At 38.2% G+C, this 23401-nt stretch overlaps 1 protein-coding gene across 3 annotated transcripts in view; it reads left to right on the top strand.

The window, feature by feature from the left end:
• prkcab (protein kinase C, alpha, b) overlaps positions 1–23401 on the top strand; it is a 210817-nt gene that overhangs the window by 168208 nt on the left and 19208 nt on the right. For 2 of the 3 annotated variants that reach the window (XM_082185520.1, XM_082185519.1), the window contains 7 exons: positions 1494–1587; positions 2614–2643; positions 9756–9896; positions 11376–11549; positions 14166–14257; positions 15422–15484; positions 22498–22636. In XM_082185520.1, coding sequence (XP_082041646.1) covers positions 1494–1587; positions 2614–2643; positions 9756–9896; positions 11376–11549; positions 14166–14257; positions 15422–15484; positions 22498–22636 — 733 coding nt within the window. The remainder of the gene's footprint in view (positions 1–1493; positions 1588–2613; positions 2644–9755; positions 9897–11375; positions 11550–14165; positions 14258–15421; positions 15485–22497; positions 22637–23401) is intronic. The other variant, XM_082185521.1, reaches the window with a different exon arrangement.

Below are 23401 nucleotides of genomic sequence, written 5' to 3'. Positions count from 1 at the left end.
ATTCTGACAAAAAGAAGATGTGTCTTTGACTAAAAACTATTGAATTTAAAGTGGAAGTTTGAGGTTTGTACAGTCTGGTGTGTAGTTGTGATATTGTGTTTATAGTTGTGAGAAAATGCTGAATTGTGTCATGAAATGTGTGTTAGCAATCGAGAATTTTTTTTAGGTAAGAGTTTAGCTTCCTCACCACTGGCTCGCTTTGGGGTTTAAAAAAGAAACTTAATATTCAGTAACATTTTCAAGTTGACCTTCTGATGAGAACCCAACTTGAATTGAGTTGATCACTGTTTTCTGCACAGCTGCTTTACAGTGGATTCGACTTAGTTTCAAAATTGACACTGAACTAACCTGAACTTTTCCTGGTTATCACCGTGAAGCTGCTTTGAAACAATCAGTATTGTATAAAGAGCTATATAAAATAAAGGTGACCATGGTATTGGCATATGCCATTTACTGTACCATGGTAGTTAAGGATGCACCGATATGAAAATTTTGGTCGATACTGATAACCCATAATTCTTTATATTTGTAAGCCGATAACCGATATATTGGCCGATAAATCTAAATCCAAATTTTAATATAATTTTTGAGAGCCTGATTACAAAAACAAAAGTCTGACCATTAAAATCCATGTCCCCAAACACAAAATCATATTGTTATCGTTATCGGCCCCGATAATAAAATTTGTCCGATATATTAAAGCCGATAAATAATGTGTTATTTCCTTCAGATGCGCACTGTTCAACATGAATTGAAGGGTTTGAATTGCTTGAAATATGATTAGAATCACTTCAAAAATGGAAAATACAGTAAAGTGCAACAGTCTGTCATATCGGCTACATAAAATTATAATGAGAACATTATAATAATTGTGTGTTTGGGACATGGACACCGATAACCGATAATTCTTTATATTTGAAAGCTGATAACCGATATATTGGCCGATAAATCTAAATCCACATTTTTATATAATTTTTGAGAGCCTGATTACATAAAACAAAAGTCTGACCATTAAAATCCATGTCCCAAACACACAATTATAATAATGTTCTCATTATAATTTTATGTAGCCGATATGACAGACTTTACTGTATTTTCCTTTTCAAAGTGATTTCAATCATATTTCAAGCAATTCAAATCCATCATGTTGAACATTGCGCATCTGAAGTGCCTAAGCTGAAGGAAATAATACATTATTTATCGGCTTTAATATACTGTATAGGACAAATTTTCTTATCGGGGCCGATAACGATAACAACATAATTGTGTGTTTATGACATGGATTTTAATGGTGAGACTTTTGTTTTTGTGATCAGGCTCTCAAAAATAAAATAAAAATTTGGATTTAGATTTATCGGCCAATATATCGGTTATCGGCTTTCAAATACAAAGAATTATCGGTTATCGGTATCGACCTAAATTTGGATATCGGTGCATCGCTATAGATTTTCTGCTGTTTTCAGCTGTGTGTGGCGTTCTCTGGTGTGTGACAGGTATAAGATGTTGAACCAGGAGGAGGGTGAGTACTACAACGTGCCCATCCCAGAGGAGAGCGACATCAACCTGGAGCTGCGGCACAAGTTTGAGGTGAGAGTGTGTGCTTCTCTCCGCATCTCTTCACACACACACACACACACACACACACACACACACACACACACACACACACACACACACACACACACACACACACACACACACACACACACACACACACACACACACACTCACTGAGTCCTGCAGGATTGTTCATTTTCACCTCAAGTGGTGAATGTTAAAGCCAAATAACACAAATTTGCCATTTTATTATGCAATTTAGACTACAATGTGACTCTCAAAGACCAAATCCACTGTCAAGGTCACCATAGTTTCCATGGTGGTTGGTGGGAAGTGTTTACTTATTATTCAATAAGTTTTTGGCTTCATAATGCCATAACTGTTTGCTTTTGTGTGTCTCTCTTTCTGGAAACTTCTCAAATTGTTTCGTTTTTCACCTCGAAGAGTCTTTTTGTGTCTTCATCCCCTCTCTCTCTCTGGGTATCAAGAGTATCAGCCAATTAACAGCTCATTACATTCCTTTTTTCCTTTCTTTGTTTTGGACTGCCTATGCAAAATCTTTATTTGCAGCAAACTTGCAATGGATCTACAACAAACAAAACAGTTGAGATGATTTGCACTGAGGCTTTACACTTTATGTAGGTAAGGCTGAATTGAAAAAAGTGAGATGACAAGCAAGTACACAAGTTTGAACTTTCGTCCTCTTGCATCATCGGAAAACAAATATGTATTTCACCCAAATTGTGAATCTGTTTTTTGACAAAGCAGGTATTCCTGTATTGAAATGACAATAGAAATCCTTTTGTTTCGAAAATTGAAAGCAGAAATCAACACTGGACTATCTGATACATCTTCTTTCTGTTTACCGTCGTCTTTTGTTGAAACGTGCGTCGTTTGTCTGAGAGTAAGTGATTTGTCTGTGACTCAGTGTTGGTTTGAGTGATCCTCTCTCCCGGTGTAGAGACGTTTTACTCCTGATTTCCAGCAGTCTGAAGAGAAAAGAGCTTCTCAGTCCTCAGTTATCCGGCTAACATGCCAGTTTTTTCCCTTTTATAGGCCTGTCAGTTCAATTTCCACCTGCTGAAGGTACAGCCTGCTCGCCTCTCATCTGTCTCTATCTGTTCATCACAGAATATCACACTGATTATTTGTGTGGCTCAGGCTGCAACAAAGAAATCAGATTTACTAACAAAGATGCACTCCAACTTTCAGGTTTCTATTCGCTTTCACTTACACTATTCACACACACACACACTTGCTCTCTTTATTGTTCAAATGAAGATTCTCTGATATTTGACCTCTGATCACTGAAAGAGGTGATTTCAAAATGGTAATGATCAGCAATTTTTTAAGTAAACTGTTATAGGGGTGTAACGGTACACAGAAGTCACGGTTCGGTACGTACTTCGGATTTGGTGTTCGGTACACTGTAAAAAAACAGAAATTTCCAGAAATTTACTGTAAAAAAATATGGTAACAACGTTTTAGGTTTTTACAGACTTAATTTAAATGTACAGTTCATTATCTGATATAATGTTAATTTACCGATCTATTGAAGTACTATTATATGTTTTGTACCATTGTAATACACTGACAACCACCAATCACAGTGATTATGAGAGTCACATGATGAATCAAAGCTCATCACAAGCTGAGAAAGTTAATATTAATATATATAGAACTGTCATTCACACAAACACTAAACACCATCATGGAGTAAACATTAATTTAACAACATTAAATGTAACATAAAACCCTAATGTACACAAATGATTAGAAAAAACGAAGAAAAACTGTAAATTATACAACGAATTGTTCTTTTTCCACTTCCAAAAACTATAAATTGAATGGTATTTTACTGTAAAAAAATTACATGTACAGTTAGATCTATCACAGTTATTCACCGTATATATAGTACGGAAACTTTCTGGTAACCAATTAACAGTTTTTCACTGTACATTTTTACAGTCTTTTACCGTTAAAATCACGACCATTTTTTACAGGTCATATTTTATTGTAGGGCTCATAAAAAACAACAAAAAATATTTGGTCACAATCAGCTACAAAACTGAAAAGCATCTCTTCCCATTTCCAGGACACGCATATTTCATCACTAGACTGTAGTAGTGCTACTTCCACGACACAATACCAAGTGATTTGTCTCATTTCAACAGTGGAAATAACTTACTCTGTCATTTATGGTCATACAGAAAAGAGTAAGACATCATTCAAAACTTTAAAAGGTATGTTTTTATTTGTGTACACTCACAAAACATTGTGCTTTTTAAAGAATAAAGAAAACAAACAGGATGCCATCTCAGTTTCCTTTCCACAAAGGGTTATGGTTCCTGTAACGGCGGTTAGCAAACAGCATTGCATTACCGCGAGCGCCCCCGAGTGTGTGTCGTCTGTGACTGACTGTATTCGTCATCTGACTGTATTCACCAAACCGTGGCATCCATAGGCTGAGGGTTCGGGATCAATACATGTACAGTTACACCCCTGTTAAATACCAATTATGTGGCAACCGTAATGAATGGGACATTCCAATTGGATGATAATGCAATGCAAAATTAATATTGTATTTTACAAGTTATATTCCATTATATTACACAACTAAAAAGCTAAATGTATCAAATAATAGTTAAATTTATCAAATAATCACACACTTCACACACACACACCCACCCACCCACACACACACACACACACACACACACACATTATTTATTCCATTTGTGAAGCCATAAGCACTGCAGTTGTTAGTAAATAGGCAGAGCACAGGAGCTAAAGGACAGGCTCTGGTCTTTTGGCTGTTTGTGATCTGCATTGTCCTTCTATAGTTTATAGAAGGCGTTCACACACACTGACCCTGAGCATGTTTCATGTGCATCCTGAACGAATGGCACACTAGATCACGCCACAGAATAACGCTCTTGTTTCACGGCTGACGTCCTGAAGTGCACTAGTGTTTGAGTTGCATGAGCTCACTTACACGAGATCTCCAGTAGAGGGCAGCACATCATAACTCTTTTACTCGTTTACTATCTCTCAAAGAGAAACATGCTAATGTCAGTGTTCAATCCTTAAATGTATGCATGTAAGAATAGATTCATAATAATGCATTATTGTTACTCTGGACAATATGTACAGTCAAGAAATACTGAAAGTCGATTATATTTGTACAGACCTTACGAAATATGGTCCCACTTCATTAGGTGTCTTTAACTATTGTGTTCATAGGTTAATGTATGTATTGTGTACATACGTGTTATTACATTGTAATTACAATTATAATTGAATCTGTAATGACTTTTTTCACATACTATTGAAAATTGGGTTACACTTTATTTTAAGGTGTCAATATTACAGTGTAATTATACATTTATGTACTGAGTAATATGAATTAACTACATGTACTATAGGGTTATGATTAGGGTTTGGTTTAGGGTTAATTGCATGTAATTATGCATAATTTACTGTTATTACTACGGTAAGTACATGTAACATATGTAACAATGACACTGTAAAATAAAGTGTTACCAAATATTTTATAATACTATTACACATACTATTGTAATAATAATATAGAGACGCAGGGAATGGTGTGGAGAAGAGTGTGTGTAACTTTTCCTCTGTAAACACGGGATATTTATACACTGTGTGTATTTGGAGTCTTATCCGACCTTGGTTTCTGTAAATATAAACGTTGTGATCATGTTGTTTCTCAGAACAATATGTAAAAGAAGTGCATTGTATCTCACACTATGCTTTAATACATAGAAATAACACTTTAGTTTGGGGACCAATTCCTACTATTAAGTACTTGCTTATTAGCTTGCATATTGGCTGTTTATTAGCACTTATAAAGCACATAATAATGCCTTATTCATATTCTACAGCTCTTAATCCACCCCAATACCTAAAATAAACTACAACAACGGCCTTACTAACTGTTATAAGCAGTAAATTAGGAGTTTATTGAGGTAAAAGACATAGTTAATAGTGAATATGTGTGACACTTTATTTGGTAACACTTTATTTTACAGTGTCATTGTTACATGTAGTTACTATAGTAATAACTATAAATTATGCATAATAACATGCAACTAACCCTGAATCAAACCCTAACCCTATAGTAAGTACATGTAGTTACTTAATATTACTCAGTACTTAAATGTCTAATTACACTGTAACAACGACACCTTCAAATAAAGTGTAACCCTTTATTTGAAGGTGTCCTTGATACAGTGTAATTACACAAATAAGTATTGAGTAATATTGATTAAAAGTCATAGTTAATAGTGAATATGTGTGACACTTTATTTTAAGGTGTCCTTGATAAGGTGTAAGTATTGAGTAAAAACATGTACTTACTACAGGATTAGGGTTTGTTTTAGGGTTTAGTTGCATGTAATTATGCATACATTACTGTCATTACTACACATGTAACAAGAAAACTGTAAATTAAAGTGTTACCAAAATATCACAGAAAACTTCATTTAAATTCAGGTGACAAAACAGATTCCACTATGTTATTATTTTGCAAAAAGAAATCCAGCATTTATTGTTATCTATGAAAAACATCTGATTTATTTTTTAGCATTTTTTTCTTAGCACAGAATAGTTTATGAATGAATGAATGAATGAGGCATTTATATAGCGCTTTCATATGTACTACTGTACACCCAAAGCGCTTTACAATCATATCAGGGGATCTCTCCTCAACCACCACCAGTGTGCAGCATCCACTTGGATGATGCGACGGCAGCCACAGTACAACGGCGCCAGTGCGCTCACCACACACCAGCTATAGGTGGAGAGAGGAGAGAGAGTGATAGAGCCAATTCAATGTAAGGGGATTATTAGGAGGCCATGATTGGTAAGGGCCAATGGGTGGAATGTGGCCAGGACACCGGGGTTACACCCCTACTCTTTACGAGAAATGCCATGGGATTTTTAATGACCACAGAGAGTCAGGACCTCGGTTTTACGTCTCATCCGAAAGACGGTGGTGATGTTTGACAACTGTGTGACGTTTATGCTACACTGTAAACATAACTTGTTGTTCCAACTTAAAAAAAGTAAGTGTTCGGGCTGCCTTAGAATTTTAAGTTAAGTCAACTTGAAATGTGAAGTTGTACTTAGTGACAACTTTGATATTTGAGTTGACTAAACTTACAATTTTAAAGGCAGCACAAACACTTACTTTTTTGAAAACATTATTTTATTTTATTTTTTACAGTGTAATACACTGATTTTGGTTTCCAGAAAATATGACATTAGTTTGTTTTAATTGCGGGGTTCATGTTTCACACAGCATGTGAGGCTGGTAAACCTAAAATCAACCACACGATGGCTCTCTTCATACGTTTATGACCATGTAACAGACGCTTAGTCTTTTACAAATGAGGAATAAAGCATAAAAGATTGATACTAAGGAGGCAGAAACGTGAGGATTGAATAGAATAGCAACATACATAGGAAAAAGCACTATCTAGATGTGTATATATATATTGTATATATTATATTATGTATATATATAGTGTATATATTATTAATGCAGCTGCAAATTAGTCACATTCTTGTGTAACGTCTGATAATTGTGCAGGACATTAGCCATGCTGCACACCTGCACACGACATGTCTGTCATTTCTAGAGGAAATCATTAACAATGTTGAGGGGATTTATATCCGCAGCTTCAAATTAAACCGGCATCTGAAACCTTTAATTATTCTTTGGCATTTCTCTGTCACGGTGTCGGTCAGAGGACACACACACGCGTCTGAGTGAGGCTGATAATGTTCCTCTGGCACATTCCCATTATGAAATGGTGATGTTTAAAGTGCATTTTATTAGGATTTTAAGAAGGTTGCATAGGACGTCTTTAAGTGTTAATAAATGGAATTGTGCCAGTTCAAGCTAAAGGTATTAAATATTAATAAAAATAGTTAAAAATATAAAATAATATAAAAGAAAAAAATATTTAATTATAACATTCCTCAAAAAAATTGATTGAAAAATACCTAAAATGGCTTAAGTTTTGTAGATTTAAGGTCTGAAATCTTCGCACGTTAAAAAGTTCGTTTTTCGCATCAGTAGCAAGCAATTTGAGAGATGTTTTGACAATTCAGAGCCACCGAATGACGAATACGAAAGTGTGCGAGGACCTTTACCCTGAACATTGGGAATACTATGGAGTCTATCACAGTGCACAGCTATAAATAGCAAATAAACGAAATAAACGAAATAAAGAGTGCATTAGCGCCCGAGATGCTGTCTGTCTAACAGGATGAAGTGTATTGTTATAGTAGAAAACAAGAGTGAGAGTGTGAAAGACGCTGGAGGTGTAACTGCAGGTTTTGGAGGAGGGTGACGACCCTTCATTATCACTGTCGACTGTTGAGCCATGAAGAGTCTCACTCAGATCCACTACACACACACACACACAGACACACACACACACACACACACACATCACGCCTCCTGTGAACAGATCTTCTCAAACATCTGGCAGTCCATACAGGAGACTTGTCATGATGAAAATGCTATTGGTACTGGACCACAAAACCAGTCACTTGGGTCACAAGATGTATGAAAGCTGAATAAATAAGCTTTCCATTGATGTGTGGTTTGTTAGGATAAGACGATATTTGGTCGAGATACAACTATTATGAAAATCTGGAATCTGAGGGCGCAAAAAAATCGAAACATTGAGAAAATCTCCTTTAGTTGTGCATTTATGTTGGCGATTATGCTGCATTCACTCACACAAATACCTGTTTTATATAGATTTACGGTAGGAAATTTACAAAATATCTTCATGGAACATGATCTTTACAGAATATCCTCATGATTTTTGGCATAAAAGAAAAATCGTTAATTTTAACCCATATTGTTGGCTATTGCCACAAATAAACCCGTGCGACTGGTTTTGTGGTCCAGGGTCACATATTGTCAGATTGGCTGTACAGCTCAGGCCTGAACATAGTGTCGGCCCAGATCCGGCCCACATCTGGCACGCGTTGAATCCACATGTTTCTGTCTCTCCCCAGCAGCTGTGGATGTCTCTCGACCTGTCATTTCCACACAGGCCTGACCGTGTTACAGCACATTTCTCAGAAGTGCCATATTGTCTAGTTGAGCACACAAGACCCCAGGACTTTTGTCGCACTTGAACCACGAAGGTGTTAAAGGGTTAGTTCACCCAAAAATGTAAATTCTGTCAGTAATTACTCTCCCTCATGTTGTTCCAACCCCGTAAGACTTTAGTTCATCTTCGAAACTCAAATTAAGATATTTCTGATGAAATCTGAGAGCTGTCTCACTCCTCCATAGGCTTCTATGTGCGAACGTCAGAACGGAGGCTCACTATTGGCCAGCATCACACGCATCACACACATGACCAGCGTCTGCCAATAGTGAGCCTCCGTTCTGACGTACAACCCAGAAGCGCTGCGCTGTTACACTACGTGAACTCACTCAGAGAAACTCGTCGCTTGATAAGGTTGTGCCACTGTAGTCACTTGGACTATTTTAGCGATGTCTTTACTAACTTTTCTGGGCCGGCAAGTTTCGATCCCATTGAAGCCTATGGAGTGAGACAGCTCTCAGATTTCATCAAAAATATCTTAATTTGTGTTCCGAAGATGAACGAAGGTCTTACGGGGTTGGAACAACATGAGGGAGAGTAATTACTGACAGAATTTTCATTTTTGGGTGAACTAACCCTTTAAAAAAGTTACAAATGAGAGCTTTCCTGTAGCTCAGTGGTAAGAGCATTGCGTTAACAAACGCAAGGTTGTGGGTTCGATCCCAGGGGATTGCACATACCTATGTATAAATGTATAGGATAATGCAATGTAAGTCGCTTTGGATAAAAGCGTCTGCCAAATGCATAAATGTAAATGTACAAATCCTTCACTCGCGGGTCAATTTGACCCCCTTAGGAATGAATGGGATGCGAGGAATGCTTCAGTACACATAGAAAAACCTAAAAATGCTAAAACTGTACCAAAAAATGATTTTATAATGTCTACATGTGTATCTGAATGCATCTGAAGAGAAACTGACTTTTCACAACAGAAGTTTCAGTGCCAAACGTGCGTTTGAGCCTGTGTGTGTGTGTGTGTGTGTGTGTGTGTGTGTGTGTGTGTGTGTGTGTTTGGTTACTGATCACTCTCCATCACTCTTGTAGAAAGCCAGGCTCGGCCCTGGGAAGAAAGTCATCACTCCCTCGGATCACCGACGCTTCAGTTTACCATCCGGGAACATGGACAGAGTTCGGCTCAACGACTTCCATTTCCTGGCTCTTCTCGGCAAAGGCAGTTTTGGGAAGGTCAGTCCCAGTCCCAAGTGTCCCTGACACGTACAGCCACTCATTATTAACCCAAAACAAAGTTTTTAGAACAAGAATACTTAGTTAGAAAGTCACACTTTTTTGCATTCCCAGACAGTCGGCCCAGATCCAGCCCACATCTGGTAAGCATTGAGTCCACATGTGCCGGATGTGGGCCGGATCTGGGCCGACACTATGTTGCTGTCAGGGTTAGTTTTAGTGGTCAGAATATCCATCTGTCAGAAAGTGTAACATAACAAACAAATATACATGTGTGATCAATGATATTTCAACTTTTTATTAAGTGCCTCAAAAGATGCTGGAATGTCCTTCAAAAGATCAACTTTGCAAAATCTAGCAACTAGTTCTTCCTCAGAAAGACTTTGTTTCTCAGTGGAGTGATTAAAACTGCAAACCTCATGACTCCCTGAAAATAACATAAATTCAGCCAATAAGATTAGAGATCGCCATGTTTTGGCCTTTCGCTGCGGTTTCTATTGATAAAGGTGTGGTCGCAGATTTTGTGAGCATCAAAGGTCCATTGTCTCTTGTCAATAGTGTGGCAATATATAAAGCACAGCTTACTTCACCCTCATGCGAAACTCCCGAACATGCGCATTCAAATTGTAATGACTTAATTTCACTTGCAAAATTTGGCCATGCAACAGTAAATATGACCACACCTTAACCTTCATCCTTCCCTCGGGTCAATTTGACCCGGAAAATAATTTAGAAAAAAAAAAAAAAAGACTTTTGTCACACTTGAACCAGGAATACACAAAAATATTGAATGGATTCGAGGAGTTTTGTGGTTGAAATTTTAAAAAGTAACAAATCCAATCCAAATGAATGGGATGCGAGGAATGCTTCAGTACACACAGAAACCCCTAAAAATGCTCAAAATTCTAACTAAAAATGCTAAAACTTTACCAAAAAATTATTTTATCATGTCTAAATGTGTATCTGAATGCATCTGAAGGGAACTGACTTTAGGACCCAGAGGAACAGCTCATTTGCATATAGAGCTATAAGGCCATCTAGTGGCAAGAGTGATGAAATATCATGTTATATTAGTTTTTTTCCACAAGAGGTCGGCAAAGACACCCAATGTTAGATATTATGAGCTGAATTAAAAGGTTTGTGCGTAACATTGTGAGTTATTTTGAATTTAAGTTGAAAGAATGTGATGAATGTGCTTAAATTACTATTAATTTATTGATCAAATCTAGTACCGTAATTTAACGGTAAGTAAAAAAAATGAAAATGAAAATATCCCCCCCAAAAATTGCAAAATTATTATTTTTATTTTTTTTATCAAAATTAAATAAAATAAGCTTTCTGGACAAAAAAGATTTTTTTTTTTACAAAAAGTATAATTTTCGGGCTTCGGGTCATTTTGACCCGCGAGGGAAGGATGAGGCATATGTCAATCACGAACAGAGTTTGCACTCACCGTGTGTGTGTCTGTTTTCCACACAGGTGATGTTGGCCGAGATGAAGTCCACCGAGGAGCTGTACGCCATCAAGATCCTGAAGAAGGACGTGGTGATCCAGGACGATGACGTGGAGTGCACAATGGTGGAGAAGAGAGTGCTGGCCCAGAGAGAAAAGCCCCCGTTCCTCACACAACTGCACTCCTGCTTCCAGACTGTGGTGAGACACCATCTCTTTACATCGGCTGTGTGTTCCTCTCTGTATCGAGCTACATTAAGCAACATTTTGGAAAATATATTGATTATTTGTATGGTATTTTTAGGGGTTGCTTGTATAATCCAAACAAAGAGAGATGCGTGACGCAGAATGAACGAACCAAAAATGATATTTAGCTGTCTCTTCTGTGGAACACGAAATTTTGTAAAATCCTTATGCACATCTTTTCCATGCAATGACAATTCATATTGACCACATTATTCAATATTAGAATTTTTTTTATAAATATATTTTTTTTTATATTTGAGTTTTTTCAAATTATGTTTTCTTTCAAACCTGATTTATTATTAATAAAACATATATTTCCCCAAAGACAAAAAACATTCATATTGTAAAGTAAAAAGATAGTTTATAATGAAGAGCATATAGCTGTCATATTTACGTTCTTGTTTAGTTTTAGTCATAGTTTTTGTGCTAAGTTTATGGATTATGTTGTATTTTTGCTCTCTGTGTTTATTAAATGTGTTTGTTTTTGGTTCATTCTGCAAATTCTCATAATTTGGATTATACAAGCAACCCCTGACAATCCCATACAAATAATTAATATATTTTCCAAAATGTTACTTAACGTAGGTCGATATAATAATTTTTTTTAATCAAGAACAAAATTATTTATTTTATTTTTATTTATTTATGTATTTATTTTTATTTTTATTTATTTCATAAGTTATTTTCTAAACGAAAACCGGAGACCATGTTTTTCAAGTTAGTCCAGGATAAACATGCACTTTAAGCAAATTACACACTCTTTTAATTTTTTTCAGTGCATTTTTCATATCATGTGACCAAACATAACGGAATTATGACAAGATATTCCAGTGCCATATTTGATTTCAGGGCTATTTTCAGTGACCGACTGTAATTTCACTCTGACGTTGGTAGGTTTATGTATCTCAGCCACCGCACTCGCCATTCTTATTAATCAAAGGAGACGTATGTGTGTTATCCAAGCATTAATGGTGAGGAACGACCCTTATTATACTTGTGAGCGGCACATATGAGGTGTTTCTGGGTGTTTCTCCCTCAGATCTGCTTCGAGGTCGTGATTGTGGCATTTATTTGAGGTTTAGAATCCATTATTCCTGCAATTATTTTGTCTTATATGAATTTAATAAAGAACTCTGTCTCGTATTCTGTCCAAACACACCACGCGTCGTCTACGTCAGCTGACCTGTAAATGCGCAAAAACTGTTTCCATTGCAGTTTTGCGAAATATTAAAACTTTTTTTGCGAAATTGATGTGTTTCCAATTTCAATTTGCACACTTTGAAGGGTGATGGAAACGCGTCTGTTTCATAGAAAAGTGTGTGTAAACACAGCAGATGCGAACAGTGTGTGTGTGTTTGGGTGTTTGCATGCGTCACACAGGGAAAGCTCCTCCTGGAGTCACAGCAGGACTCTCTCAGTGTGGGGATCCTGCTCATGAATAATGCAACAGATCCCAGCATGGCCTCACTAAATATTCATGAGCTGGACACAGACAGCAAACCAGCCATCATGTCCACTCGCGTTTCACTCCAAACACTGTAAATCCCCGTGGGATGGTCACAATGAGGAGCTGGGAACACCATGTATGTGGTGGTAGTGACCTTAGTTAAATCAATGCACTTCCATACACACACACACACACACACTCATACAAATACCTCAGTCTATTAGCCTGTGTGTGTAACACTTCAGATTACCGTCATCAATGAATAAATACACAGAAATAATTGAGTGACGCAATATTTAACATCCTAGTTACTACTATTAACTTACAAGAAACTCTGGTTAATGAATAAGGTTACACTTTACAATAAGGTTTATTAGTTAACATTAGTTAACGACCTTAGTTAACATGAACTAGTAATACTTCTACAGCATTTATTAATCCTAGTTAATATTAATTTCAACATTTACTAATACATTATTATAATCAAAGGTTGTATTTGTTAGCATTAGTTAATGCACTGTGAGCTAACATGAACACACAATGAACAGCTGGATTTATATTAACTAGCATTAACAAAGATTAATAAATACTGTAATAAATGTATTGCTCATTGTTAGTTCATGTTAGTTAATACATTAACTAATGTTAACTAATGAACCTTATTGTAAAGTGTTACCATGAATAAGTAAGTATGCGCTATTAGCTAATCAATAACTACTATTTTTGTTCATACCTCAAAGAGAACTACTATATACAAGTCCATAATTAATGAGAGTAATGCACAATGTGTAATTAATTCTAAAGTAAAAGCAAATCTAAATATTCCGGCATACAATTTACTGACTGTTTCGTCGTTTTCAACACGTTCGAAATCTATCAAAACCTCTTCTGTTAGAAAGATAATATTATCTTAGTGACAAATAAGCAGAATTCGCAACAAAAATGTAGAATAAATCACATTAAAACAATTTGCGAGGCATGAAATGAATGTAATCAGGCCATCCGAATCTTTGGTCATTGTGTCTGTTAGATATCAATATGCCAATAACATCTGATCTGAGGTCAGGGCTGAAAACAGTTAATATTCTGCTGCTGTACTATTTGTATTATTTGTCTTTCGCCAGGATCGTCTGTACTTTGTGATGGAGTACATTAACGGCGGAGATCTGATGTATCACATCCAGCAAGTGGGCAAGTTTAAGGAGCCGCAAGCCGTGTAAGACATGTGCTACCAGTCAATACACACGAGTACAGGCTAATGATGAGCTCATTAATCAAGCCAAACACACTGTTTTAGATGTGATTGAACATGCTGGCTTCATGTTCGCAATTTAATACAAGCATAATATACAGCTAAATTAAAAATCATCTGAAGACATATGCAGCTATAAACATTTCAAAGAGTAGTATGACCATGTACACATGTATCATTCAGCAAGTAGCGTTCACTTATAATTAGTATGGTTATTTTGCATTTATAATTAAATGTAATGTGAAAAACACTTAAAGTGTCCTTATGCTATTTTAAAGTTTCGTCATTTTGTTTTGGAGGTGTCCTACTAAATAAACATTTTTACAGTAAACTTTTTGCACTGAAAATTTCATAAAGTTATTCCAACTAAACTTTATTAGTTCAAACATCCAAATCTGTCAAGCTGAAAAAAATACTTAATATTCTAAGTAAATACAACTTAACTGAGTCAATGTAAAAAAGATAACTCAAAAAAGTCAAGTTAAGCAAACTATTTTTTTACAACAAATATTGATTTGCTTTAGATGAATTTAAATTCATGACTTTAGAAAAAAAAGTCATGAATTTGACTTTGAATTTTCAAAATGAAATTTTTTTTCTCTAAAGATGACTTTAGAAAAATGTGCTTTTATTTATCTGAATAAATAAAATGCAGTGCAAGAAATACAGCCATGTTAAATACATAATTAAAACAATATATTTTTGTCATATTACATATTTTTATTTTAGGCGAAATTTCTAAAACAAGAATTTGTATGGAAAGGTGCTTTAAAAAAATGTCACAATGCGAAAACACATACAGTATAAAAGACTGTCAGCATGTTCATATTTCTAATGCCACGCACAGAAAGTTCTGAATAAAACTGCAAACATATAATGAGGAAACATATGATGCCTGTGTTCATAAAAGAGCTGCTCCTGAAATAAAGCTGTTCATACTGTTGTTGTCAACAGAGATGAGACAAATTCTGCCGGAATAACCAACGCTTGAACAAAGGCACATTTGTTTCCTTTGCTTCTTGTAAGGACTGTGACACCAGACTGAGAATTACAACAAACAAACAAAAAGTCCTTTACATCTGTTTGAATGTGTGATGCTGACTAATCTACGCTGTGGTGTGTTGACAGCTTCTATGCAGCAGAGATTGCTGTGGGACTGTTCTTTCTTCATAGGAAGGGAATTGTTTACAGGTGAGTGGATTTACAGTATCTTTAAAGTGTTACATAGTCATTTCCGAGCACAAATATTCGAGCACAGTAGATCTTATACAGCAGATGTAGTCACACCTTGTCGGTGGAAAATACACTTGATTGGAGCAGATGTGACTCTTCACATGATCAAATTAGATTTGCTTTGAACGGAAGGTGTCAAGACAGTGCTATTAAAATCCCATTTACAGCTGTTACAGCAGGGAAAAGAGAAAAGCCGAGAAAGACCCTCAGTTTATTCACCATATAATTGCAGTAAATTCAGGACAAAGATGCACTGTATAGCATTTACGGAATATTTAAAGACCCCATGAAATCACAGGCCCTGTTCACACCTGGTATTAAGATGCGTTTTGGTCAGTCGGATCACAAGTAGATGAGGGAGACCTGGTGTTTTAATCTGGCTCTTTTGTCCACTTTCAACCACTTCTGTCCTGTTCCCTTTCGAAAGGGACCTCGCACTGCGTCCCCTAGAGGGCGCTGTGGGGAATGCCTCTCTGGCATCACCAGTGTCTGAAGCATGAGTCTAAACACAACAATGAACTTGACATTGGCGGACTCAACCTATGGCGTTACCACTGGTGTGACCGTGAGTATAACAGACACCTGTGAAATACGTAATCCTCTTTCTTGTCTTCAGGAGACCGTCTGTTTGAGCGTGTGTCTAAATAGAGTATAGAACATAGGAGTATAGAAATTAGGCTCTCTGTGACCGTCCTTGGTCACTGCTCTTGAACTAGAGCGTCGTTTGGCCTCCTTTTGCTTAAAGATTTGTTCTATTAGAGGCCTCCGCTCCTCTGAGCTCCACTTATTATTGTGTCAGGCTGCTATTTTGCTATTGCATTTATGTAGTTTCCTTCACAGGTGTAGGCTGTAGAGTATTCATCTGTATTTAGCCATAGGCTAAGTGGTTAGGCTCTCTGTGAGCCTCCCTGGCTTCTGCAAGCGTTGTTAGAGAGTTTTCTTTATTGAGGCATCCACGCCCTTGAACTCCACTAATGCAGCAATTTGCAAGTTGTAGGCTCTCTGTGAGGCTCCTTGCAAGATATCCTGAGCATGGGGCGTTGTTAGGTCTCCTCTCAATTTAGAGAGTCGTCATGCTCCTCCGCTCGTAGAGTTCGGACTTAGAGAGTCGTCATGCTCCTCCGCTCCTGGAGTTTGGCCAGGCAGTTTGCTAAGTTATTAGGCTCTCTGCGAGTCTCCTTGGCTGCTGCGAGCATAGCTAGGCCTCCTCTCACTAGAGAGAGTTATCTTAATTAGGCCTCCGCTTCCCAGAGCTCTGCTAGGATAGGAATAGCGAGTTGTAGGCTCTCTGTCAGCCTCCTTGCAAGATGTCCTGAACATGGGGCATTGTTAGGTCTCCTCTTGATTTAGAGAGTCGTCATGCTGAGGCCTGCGCTTCTAGAGCTCTGTTAGGCAAGGTTGTTTGGCTCTCTGGGAGCCCTCTTCTTGGCTACTGACCTTAGTTTGGAGTGTTGCTAGGCCTCCTCTCATTATGAGAGTCATTGTATTGAGGCCTCCAGTCTGCGGAGCTTCACAGGCTAGTTACACTGAGTGTATAGCTCAGTACTGCCCTTGGCTTAGAGCGTTGCTAGGCCTCTTGTTTGAGGCCTCCACTCTTCAGGGCTGTCTGAACAGAAGTTCTGAGTGTTAAGGTCCTTTCACACTGGACGCGATTTTGACGCACGAATAATTCGCACGATGGGTTTATTTTTCGATCAGCTGTTTGTGTAATGAGTGCTTCCACACCGAACGCGAATGTGCTGCGGCGAAAAAACGACTTTTACTTTTGCCGTGACAGAAAAGGCTTCACCAATCACATACTACAAGGACAATAATTTGAAAGACAATGTGTGGCGTAGCATTGCCAACCAACTCGGTTATCTCGACTGTCAGTATGTTGTGTGATAGTTTTAGTCGTTGTATAGTCCTGTGCTGTGTAGGATAGCAGGCTAAACTACATTTGGGATAGAAAGCTAACACTATTGTCGTCAAAGATAGAGACCGTGTTTACTTTGAACATGTAACAAAATGTAGTGAGACTATTTAGGGCTGCTTTTAGTATACTATACGTTCTTTGTGTGATATCTACAGTTTCTAGTCGAATGATTTTAACTTGTTACTTCGTGTGTTACATGTAATGTGTATTGACATTACAAAACACACTGTGTTTAGTTGAAGACGCAAAAAAACCTAAAAAAAAAAAACGATGGAAAAACCTCAGGGACACCTATGAGAGAAAAAGGAGAGAGGAATAGGAAACCCCTTCAGACTCTCTGTTCTTTAAGATTGGGTGCACCCAAAACCTTCTTTTCTGTCTTTTAAAGAAAATAAAAAGCTCGTCTTCACTGGATGATGATGATGAAGTGTCCATGTTTTCTCAGCTGTCGGCGTGAACGTTTTGGAATGTTGAAGCTCTGAACGTCATAGACGTCGCAAATTCGCGTCGCGGCTGATGTGAATGGTTTTGATGCGAACTATTCGCACACGAACTATTTGCTTTTTCGTTTCGCTTTTTCGTTACGCATCCGGTGTGAAAGGGCCTTTAGGCTCTCTGTGAGCCTCCTTGGACACTGGCCTGAATATGAACGTAGTTAGGCCTTCTCTCTCTCATCCTGTTAAGGCCTTCGTTCTTGAGAAGCTCTGGTCTATGATCACATTGCTGGTGTGCACCTTAGGGATGATGAGTCCTTTGACTTAGCTCAGCCAATAGGGCACTAATTCCTTCAGTATTCTGTTCCCCATAGCGCCCTCTAGGGGAGAGAGATCCCTTTCGAAAGGGAACGTCTCAGTAACCATGTTTCCCTGAGAAGGGGAACAAGATGCTGTGTCCCTTTGCCATGCTTCCGGCATTTCTGCACAGGTTTCCTTCAGACAAGAAGTGGATGACGTATATCACAGGTGCCCTTTTATTCTCACGGTCACACCAGTGGTGACATCATAGGCTGCCGCCTGCCAATGTCAAGTTCATTGTTGTGTTTACCAGGCATTCCCCATAGTGCCCTCTAGGGGATGCAGCGTCTTGTTCCCCTTCTCAGGGAAACATCGTTACATTCATAACCTGAGACAATTTCTTCGAAGGGGAGGGTCTATGGGCGGGTAAATGTATGTTTTTTTCAGATCTTTTGATCTAATGGACGAAATAAGCTCTTGCAATTTACATATCGTCGCTGTCGGGCGGAATCCTCGTATCTCCAAAACCATTATTTTTCAGGAAATTAAAAAAACTGCATATTTTTTGAGTTATTAAACATTGTATCGTTAAAGTTGGTATTATACCTTATATTGCTATCATATACTGTTGTATACCAACATTAACACATAATTTCCCTAAAATCATGTTTAATCGGAGATACGAGATTTATGACTTGGGAGCAGGGAGATACGAGGTTACGCTGTCATTGATTAGAATGGAACGGACACAGACGGCGCTGCTGCCAGCAGTGTTTATCACAGTCTGCGGTCGCGTTCAGCCTTTTGATAAGAGATAAGGCTTTAAGAGCTATTCAAATCTAATGATTGTGGTTACATACATCTTCCTAAACTCCATTTTAAACGTTTAAGAGATATGAGTGATGCAATACCAAAATATTAGGCTGTCTAAAATAGGCGGAAATTAATCTGCACGCAAACAAAATCGGCGGTCGCGTTGAGCCTTTTGACAAGAGAAAAGGCTTCAATAGTTAATCAAAGCTAACGACCGTGGTTACATACATCTTCCTAAACTCCATTTTAAAGGTTTAAGAGCTATAAGTGAAGCAGAACAAAAAATGATGAGCTGACTAACGTTGTGTAATAGGTGGAAATTTGCCTAATCTGCACGCAAACTTACCTCCGTGGCTCACGGGCTTCCTTCTGCACCGAAGCATTACAGCTATCGATTTTTAACAAAACAAGCCAACTCAAATGTATCTAACCTAACTATTTTCACTCGTTATTGTCTAAAAAACAGACAGAGTTATGCAAAAATAGGCTTAACTTACTGGCACCAGTAGACAGACCCTTTTTCTCCCATAAATAAAACCTGCTACTTGGGGTATTTTACATGCACAGTGCCAACTTCGAGTCAGTAAAATAATAATAAAAACAATCATTTAAAGCTGGTATCCAAAACATTTAATTCAATTCAAGTATTAGGCTATATTAGATACATTTTAAAACTTCAATGCACAAGTATAATAAGCCTAATAATAAGCCTAGTAATACGTAGACATTTAAAATGCATCAATAACTGATATCATAGTTTAACACAGATCAAATCAGAGTTAAGGCTTGCTTTACGTGTTGCTCGACGAGGGTTTCTTAATCGTTGCGAGTTTTAATCCTGAGGAGACAAAATGCCGCGAGGCTCCCGCCCGCCGCGGAGTGAAGAAGAGGTGGAGTTACGAGGATTCTCAGACAGTTGAAGTGTCCAATGGAGTTACGAGATTTGCTCTCAAGCTATTTTCAACACTTTAGATTGGTTAATAATTTGTAAAAATAACAGAACCACGTGGGGACTGACCAATAGCATCGATTTGTGAAAAAATATGAAATTGACCAAATTTGGACATACGAGGTTTCCGCCCGACAGCGACGATATGAATGCGCCCCGAGACGACTGAAAAACATACGGAGAGCATCAGCTTTCGTTTCTGCTCTGACAACCGCTAGACCAGCCGTACACAGTGAGTGTGTGTTAGAAATCAGGAATGGTGAGAGAACATTGTGCTTGGTACGTTTTTCATCTTCAAACCAAACTTGGGTCTTCAGCCGACAAAGTTTAAAGGGGTGGTTCAGGATTTTCGACATCGGACCTCATTTTCAAGTGAGCCTGGTTGTTATTCATCAGTGGAGACAGTTTTCAAAAAAATTCATCCAGTCCTTACTTTTGGATAGTTCGTCGGTGCTAGGCTAGCGCGAGTCAACGGTGCACGTTAGCCTGCCATTAAAAACCGTTTTACCCACTTCACAGTACACCAAAAGCAAATAAATTATATAACGCCAGACTATGATGTAAATGTCTGTTGAGAGAAATAATGTTAGAAATCAAACTACCCTTTCATCACATTGCATTAGTTATAATTTGTTCCCTGTATTTATAAGCAGTCTACAGCAGCGGCGGATATAACAGAGTTATATTTGGTTACCTAGGAAACCGATAGAGCCGGTCCACATAACAATCACGCAAGTGTATTTACCTGCCGCTGACACTCATCACTAAAGTTACAGAGTATCTACATAGGACTAGGGCCACGTTTGTCTCAACAGACATTTACATCGATAGTCTGGCGTTATAATTTATTTGCTTTTGGTGTACTGTGGAGTGGGTAAAACTGTTTTTAATGGCAGGCTAACGTGCACCGTTGACTCGCGCTAGCCTAGCATCGGCTAACTATCCAAAAGTAAGGACTGGATGAATTTTTTTGAAAACTGTCTCCACTGATGAATAACAACCAGGCTCACTTGAAAATTAGGTCCGATGTCGAAAATCCTGAACCACCCCTTTAAATCCTGTCTGGCTTGCGTGCTTCCCGTAATGTTTAAGCATTAGGTCAGTAGACGGTCTTTTGTGGCTGTTTGAACACATTGAAACACATGAGCGTTTACACTATGAAAGCAATCCGGTCTAATGCATTTTCAACTCCCTCTGGAAGTTGTCGAAAGTGGACAAGCTCAAAACGCTTTAGACCCCATTTACACCTGTATTAAGTGTCGTCCACTTGTGATCCGATCGACCAAAACGCATCTTAATACCAGGTGTAAAGAGGGCCACAGTTGTTGTTGTTTTTGTTGCTTTTAGTCCATGTCTGTCAGTGTACACCTAAAGGTTGGTGCCAGCAACAAGCTGTAATGAACTGTAATTCACTTATGTTGGAAGTCTATAGGGCAAAACATTTGGAGTGTTTAAATTAAGTATAAATTCTTCAGTAAAATTTTGCATAGAGCTTAAATTGTTTTAAACTGCCAGCTCCCTGCTGTTATTTGCGATAGATATCCACATTCTAGAGGAATGCCAGCTGTATATGATGACATTTATAGACATCATGACATGTGGAGAACTCATTTGTGTGCAAATAGAAAACTCAAGTGTCATTGAAAACACATATTACTCGAGGTCTGAAACGCCCAAGAATTGCAGTATGTATTATTCCGGTCAAGAGAATGAGTCACTCAGTGAGGAAAGGGGGGGTGTAAGAAAGAAAGCCTGTTTATCTGCAGAGCTGTCTCGCTCCCGTTCCCCGTCCCTGCAGGGCTGCAGCGTTCAGCTCGCATTAATCATGCTCTCTGATGATGAAGGCTGAGGTCGCCCTGACCTCGCTCGATGCCCACTCGCACCCACAGCTAAACACCACAGTCTTCACTGTCAGCTGAAACATCCACTATCCGAGGGACGTTCATACACGTCGGGCCTCATTTATAACCGTTGCGTCGCACAAAACAGACCCTGAAAGAGGCGTACGCCACTTCCGACGCATGAGTTGCGCAGGTTCTGGCGTATATTTTGGCGTACGCCATATTTGGCTTTCGGGCAAATGTACTAGGGCTGTCACTTTACGTTCGAAAATCGATTGCACAATCTGACAAACCCACATAACAGCAAATTATACATCTGCATAATGTCTCTCTTTTTACTACAAAACTGTGAATTCTGCCGGTATTCAGACAGTCTCATGCATACAGATACAGATTCGGGCTACGGGCTACAATCGCCTACGTAGGGGAAATTTGTTTGACATTTCTAATCGTAAACACAGCCATGTTGAAGCCTGCAGTAATGTTGTTCATTGATGTTATTGCATCCACTCTGCTTATTGTTTTTCGAGAATGTTGCACACCTGTTTGTCATTGTGCACGAAACTTCACGCCAATAAATCATCAGGAATATTTGCTGACTTGTGACTCAAGCGCCCTCTTTACGTTCGTCCTAATGCCTGTTAGTTGCCTGCATTTTAGTAAGTATCCTACGCACAGTTTTATAAATGAGACCCCTGGTTTGTTTATTTTGTCCTCAGAGATCTGAAGTTGGATAACGTGATGTTGGACGCCGAGGGCCACATTAAGATCGCAGACTTCGGCATGTGCAAGGAAAACATGTATGAGGGCATGACGACGCGCACCTTCTGCGGGACGCCGGATTACATCGCCCCGGAGGTGAGACATGCACTAAACGAGTAGTTCTTCCAAACAAACAAATGTTTTACTCATCCTTAGTGGTGTAGTCACGATATATCGCAATTCAAAAATGCAACAATATGTATCGTGGATAGTGACAATATGTATTGTAGAAAAAATTCAAGTTTACTGAGTTTTAGTGTCAGTACTACATTAAACTACTATATATAATGTTGAATATAATGTATAATAATGCAATATTTGTGGGTCCTGATAATGCCAAATGTTACCAGTAAAAAGTGGCCTACATTATTTTAAATATATCTAGTCAGTGAAAGAGTGCAAGCATATTCATCTAAAATAATTCAGTGTTTTCAGCTTCAGAATCATGAATATGTTTATTCTGGTGTCTCTATTGTCCTGTGCTTTGGGTTTCAAGCAACAAGTCCAAGACTATTCATTTACACACACAATGTAACACCAAATTTAGCATTTTAATCAAGAATCAACATTTTTGTTTACCTTTTATCATCGTATCGTGATATGTATCGAATCGTGACATGAGGGTATCGTCACACCTCTACTCATTCGTATGACTTTCTTTCTTCTGTGGAAAACAAAATGAGGTTTATCTGGGCTGTTCATCAATATGATGAAAGTCAATGAGCAGTGAAGTTGTCAAGCTCCAGCTCAAGAGTGAGTGATAGCAGGGTTTTCTAGTCTTTTAATGGGTCTGCGGTGAGACTTGCTGGAAACAAGTGACCCGGACAGTGAGGAGTTGTGATGCGTCTGTCATATTCACTG

This window comes from Leuciscus leuciscus, assembly GCF_965113295.1.
Source record: "Leuciscus leuciscus genome assembly, chromosome: 1".
Lineage (NCBI taxonomy): Eukaryota > Metazoa > Chordata > Actinopteri > Cypriniformes > Leuciscidae > Leuciscus > Leuciscus leuciscus.
The sequence above is the reverse complement of the archived record's forward strand: the minus strand, read 5'-3'. Positions and strand labels throughout refer to the sequence as shown.